Below are 4,864 nucleotides of genomic sequence, written 5' to 3' on the forward strand. Positions count from 1 at the left end.
AAATGAAAAAAAAAAGGGGAAAAAGGAGGGAAAAAGAAAAAGGAGAAAAAGAAGACGAGAAAAAGAAGAGAGAGAGAAGGAAGGAAAAAACACCGAAGAGGCACTACACCAATCGAACACAGGAAACACCACCAAAGAAGCAACAGCAACGCAGCAACCACTAGGACACGCCACCAACAGCGGCACCCGCCAAGCCCACCGCCAAGAGGCTGACCTCAGAAGTGCACAGAGCCGACGAGGCTTCGAGCGAGCGCACGCTGCTGTTGCCGTCTCCGCCGCGCGGGTCGGCGGCAGGGTCGCGAGGGGCTTCCGAGTTAATGTGGAGGCGGCCGCAGTGGCCGCGGTGGCGCGCCTGCGGGTAGTGGCGGGGTGGTTGTGGTGGTGGTGGGCAGGCTCATGCGGATTGTGTGTGGGTGTGTGGGTGTGAAAGGCAGCGTCGATGTGGCGGTGTGTTGGTGTGAGCGACGGGAGAGCGAGGAGAGAGCACGAGCGACGCACCGTGGCTGTCCGCGCTGGGGAGGGGAGATGGTCGGCCTCGTCGTCGGGCGCCTCGGGCATCGCCCTCTTCCTTGTTGCGACAACAAGGTCTCCCGCCTCCACTTGCGAGAGGGACAAGTATGTGCCCTCTTCGGTGATTGCAGCCGCATCTTCCACGCTCTGCTTGCGCTGCTCGCGGACGTTGATCCGCCGCTGCGACGTCCGCCGCTGCGGCGGCGCCATGAGCTGCACCGGTGCCATTGTTGCTGCCGGGAGCGGCTCCAGCGCATCAAGGCCCTCTTCGAGGGCCGCGGTGCCGACCGCCGGCGGCACGCGCGGAGACCGGCGCGGCGATTGCCGCCGTGCAAAGGAAGGGTGATCGCCACGGTGCCGTTTGGGGCTTGCAAGCGGCAGCTCGGAAAGCAGTTCTGTGCTGCCAAAGGCTGCCATCGCCCCCTTGGCGGCTGATGATGCACTAAGCTGGGGGGTGCCTCTCTCTCGACCTCGATGATGACAGGATAAAAAGTATTTCGACGCCAAGCCCTGATGGCCCATCGCTTTGTCGCCGCCGGACGCCGCCTCCTCGCTGCGCGGCCCGTCCCTCCTTCACCTCGCCCCGTCGTTTGCTACGTGGGGGGGAGAGGCGCGCAGCGAGATGTCTCTGAGCACGTTGAACAGGCTGGGCAGGTTGACGTCTCCGCTTGCGTCGCCGTCAGTCAAATCGCCCGTCACCGTGTGACACCCGTGCTGAAGCGCATCTGCCAGAGTGCGGTCGCCCGTGCACACGACGTCAGGCTCGAGAGTCTGGGCGGGGGCAGCCCCGAGAGTCTGGGCAAAGATTGGCACGCGCCCGGTCGGCAGCGCCGGGCTTGCGAGCAGAGCGAACAGCATGAACGATGTTGATAGTATCTAGATACCAGGGCACAGTGGTCAGGTTTATCCAGATTTGGAAGTTATCCCGTTATCCGATAAGTTATCGTATCAGGGAGGAGCTGCTGTGCCTGCGCGGCTGCGCACCGGTCTGCGCTGCCGCTGGGCGCTGTGGCCACATCCTCAGGCACGTCCTTCACTGAAACGCGATGAGGCTTGAGGGTAAACTATTACGCTGCAGATCCGCTACCGCCAGCTCTTGCAGGCTTCATGACACAGCTTCTGTGGGAGCGCGAGAATGCAGCGCTCTCTCAGGTGTCTAGAGTACTGTACACGGATTGTAAGTACAACGCGAAAGTACAGTTTATTTAGTGAGGCGAGCGAGGCCGAGGGTCGATCGCGATCTTTCATCTTAAAGTCATCTTATAGGCGTTAGGGTTAGTCGGCAGCGACAGCACGCTTACGATGTGTCAGTTCCCGCCTCGCGTCCTCGTGTGAAACCGCCGCGTTTTGTCGGCGGTCGCGATTGTGCATTGTCCATTGATCTTTACTCACTTGACACTTCATGCTCGCGCTCTAGATCGCGGTCCGTTCGCCCTGCGTCGCCATCGCCGCCTTCGCCCCCTTGCCCTTCCCGTCGCACTCGTCGAGCGCTTCCTGGTTTCCTGGAAGCTCATAGTCAATCCTCTTCGAAATATCTGTGTGGCCGAAGCCTCTCTGTTCGCGCGAATCGCCCTGACTGCCTCCGTATTTCAGGAGGTCACAGGTCTTTTTCAATCGAGGCGAGGCGCTCCACACTCGCCATGCAAGCATGCTTCGAATACTGTATTATTTGAATGACCGAAATAATGTTTGTAACGGAAAAGGCGGGACGGACCGAGCGCGGCGGGCTAACGGCGCCGCACACACGCCTGCCCGAAGAGCCTAACGGCGAGCATCCTGTTCACGCCGTACCGGTACGCGCCCTTGTCTGTGTTGTGGTCCCGCATGAGCTCAGACCCCATAGCTGTGCCCAGCTCCTCGTCACCAGTCGCGCTGCTCCGCATCCAGCTTAAGTCTCCAAGCCTTCAAGGAGCCGCCGGCGTACATCTTGGGGGTGACAGACTTCATCGCCACCTTGCGCACGTGCGTGATCAGCGTCGCCTGCCCCAGCGACTGCTTGTGCACCACGATTGCACCCGAGAGGAACTGCACGCTCCATATGCTCCGGTCCACCTCGGGCGTGAAGACCGTGTAGTTCGCGAGAGGCTGGCACCACTGCCGCGACACGAGGTCGGCGACCTGCTTGAACTTCTCGACGAGATTGCCCGGCGGCGGCTGCCCGATCCCGCCGTCGCCGAGCTGGTACCCGTAGATCTTCGAGGGCGCGTCGACATACGAGAAGCCGATGTCTTCGATTACGTACATCCCGCCGGGGCGCACGTACGGCCACAGGTGGCGGAACGTGAGCAGCATGTGCTTCGGCACGTGGCTGCCGTCGTCGATGATGATGTCGTAGCGGGAAGGCCTCGTCCGCAAGACGCGCTGCCTCGCGCTCAGCCGACCCGGGCTTTGCCTGACCCTTCGCCAGCGACAGCGCGTGCTCCGCCCTCGGGATCGTCTCGCTGCCGAGGGACTCGCGCACGAACTTGCGTAGCTCGCTCAGCTTGCTCTGATCCGAGTCGATGATCTTGATCTTGCTACAATGTGCGCCCTCGCAGGGGTGCATCATCGAGTCCGAGATGCCGTAGCGCAGGCCGAAGATCTTCTTCAGTGAATCGCCAAAGTATTTGACCCACGTGTTCAGCGAGTCGCCCTGGTTCGCGCCCACTTCAGCCATCACGAGGCCGGTTCGGTGACGGTAGGGTGCGAGGATGGACGCGTACATACTGTGGTAGTGGGCGCCAGCGCGCGGCATCATGTTAATGCCGTACGTGCCCTTGTCTGTGTTGTGTTCCCGCATGAGCTCCGCCATCGCGTCTGCCTCAGCATCTTGCTCCCACGGGTTTGCGGCGTGGCCACGAGTGGCGAGCAGCGCTAAGATGGTAAGCGTGGTCAGATGTCCCATTTTCCCGGACAGCTAACGTGCAGAGCACCGAATAGACACGCCGAAAAGAAGAAGGAGGCATCCGGCGGCGAGTACTCTTAGGTAGAGGGGAAGGGAGGAGGAGGGGGGGCGCGGGGAGGCGGTTGTGCTGCTTCTGGTCTGCTGGCTGGTCTGTGAGCTGCGGGACGGTTCGGGGGCTGGTTGGCAGGGTGGCCGCAGTGCTGCCGGCCTCGCTCGTCGTTTCTTGCTCTCCCCTGCCCTTCCCATGCGGAAATCCTCTCTCTGCCGTGTGTTGTTATGTCATGCACAACATGCCCGAAGGTGGGCGAGCCAAGTGATGAGTCAGAGGACGGCGCGACGCCTGCGGCGACCTGCGAACGAAGTTGTAACTACGGACTCGGACAGGGATCAGTCGAACCATGCGCTGGGGATTGGTGCCTCGCAAAGAGACGGAGACACATAAAAAGGTGGTTTGTCGCACAAGGAGGGGTTTCCTGACCGGTGAACCAAGTGCGGCGGGAATCGGGTGTCTTGGCAGCGCTTCGTGGGGTCCGTTGGGCTTGGGCACCCGATCGTTCCATCCGAGATCACACAGGTGGTGTCTGAATTCTCGGTATGCTTGGTCTTGTCCCAAGACCCTGCGGGCCCGCGTCCTGTGACCGCGGTCAGCCGGCCCCACTCACACCTGCATTCGCCGGTCTGGTAGTTGAAGCTAGAGAAAAGCCGGTTAATTCGCGGAAGGTTCGCAGCCCTAGAACATATTCGGAAAATTCGGCCTGAAACGCTCCATGTCGCTGTCGCTCGTCACGCTCACCTCTGCTGCGGCGCTCTTCGGCGGCAAGGTGGCTCCTACGCAGCGGTCGGGTAGCGCCTACAGCTACGCGGCTCGCTCGCTCGTCGACAACTCGGTGCAGGAGCTCGAGCAGTACAGGGGTAGGGTGTCTCTGTTCGTCAACGTCCGCTGCCTGTAGATGCGTGCACACCTGTTCCCCGGCAGCATTTTCTCTGTGCACACGGCAGTTGCCAGTGGCGCGCACGCGACTAGTAGGGCCGTGCCAGCGGCGTGCACGCGACAGAGCACCGCTGCCGCGACTCCGCACCGCCCTCACCACCATCGTCCTCACCGCCATCGCCGCGCTCCAGGTCGCCTCAAAGTGAGGCTTGACGGACCAGAACTACCGCGAACTCCAGGAGCTGCAGGCGCGCGACACTCTCCTCCTCCCTCTGTCACTGCCCCTCGCTTCAACTCCAGCTGCTGCAGCCTCAGCCTCACTCCCCACCGCCGCCTCCTGCTCCGGCGTGCTCTCTCCTCACAGCTCGCTTGCCGCCTCACACGTCGTCCAAGTGGCCGCCTCGGCCCTCCGCAGTCGCGCCTGGAGTCCCGCGGCTTCTGTGTCCTCGCCTTCCCCTGCAACCAGTTCGGCGGCCAGGAGCCGGGCTCCGCCTCGGAGATCCTCGAGTTTGCGCGCGGCAAGTGAGATCTAGCCGAGA

The 4,864-nt window shown here is 62.1% G+C and overlaps 3 protein-coding genes across 3 annotated transcripts in view; 1 reads left to right on the forward strand and 2 right to left on the reverse strand.

Annotated features, from left to right (window-relative positions):
• The window catches only part of EMIHUDRAFT_104833 (hypothetical protein), a gene marked incomplete at both ends in the record, with an annotated part of 1,487 nt that extends 749 nt beyond the window's left edge, over nt 1-738 (reverse strand). Inside the window, 2 exons of the mRNA XM_005763805.1 lie at nt 187-352; nt 499-738. Of these exons, the coding sequence (XP_005763862.1) occupies nt 187-352; nt 499-738 (406 nt within the window). The remainder of the gene's footprint in view (nt 1-186; nt 353-498) is intronic.
• A 1,632-nt stretch (nt 739-2,370) lies between these two features.
• EMIHUDRAFT_214819 (hypothetical protein) lies at nt 2,371-3,394 on the reverse strand (the record flags this gene model as incomplete). The annotated part of the gene is made up of 2 exons (XM_005763806.1): nt 2,371-2,854; nt 2,892-3,394. 2 exons carry the CDS (start codon nt 3,392-3,394, stop codon nt 2,371-2,373), a joined length of 987 nt encoding a protein of 328 aa, XP_005763863.1.
• A 767-nt stretch (nt 3,395-4,161) lies between these two features.
• Nucleotides 4,162-4,851, forward strand: EMIHUDRAFT_214820 (hypothetical protein; the record flags this gene model as incomplete). The annotated part of the gene is made up of 3 exons (XM_005763807.1): nt 4,162-4,306; nt 4,422-4,516; nt 4,741-4,851. 3 exons carry the CDS (start codon nt 4,162-4,164, stop codon nt 4,849-4,851), a joined length of 351 nt encoding a protein of 116 aa, XP_005763864.1.
• Nucleotides 4,852-4,864: the final 13 nt, after the last annotated feature.

Source organism: Emiliania huxleyi (genome assembly GCF_000372725.1).
Source record: "Emiliania huxleyi CCMP1516 unplaced genomic scaffold EMIHUscaffold_62, whole genome shotgun sequence".
In the NCBI taxonomy this organism is placed as follows: Eukaryota; Haptophyta; order Isochrysidales; family Noelaerhabdaceae; genus Emiliania; species Emiliania huxleyi.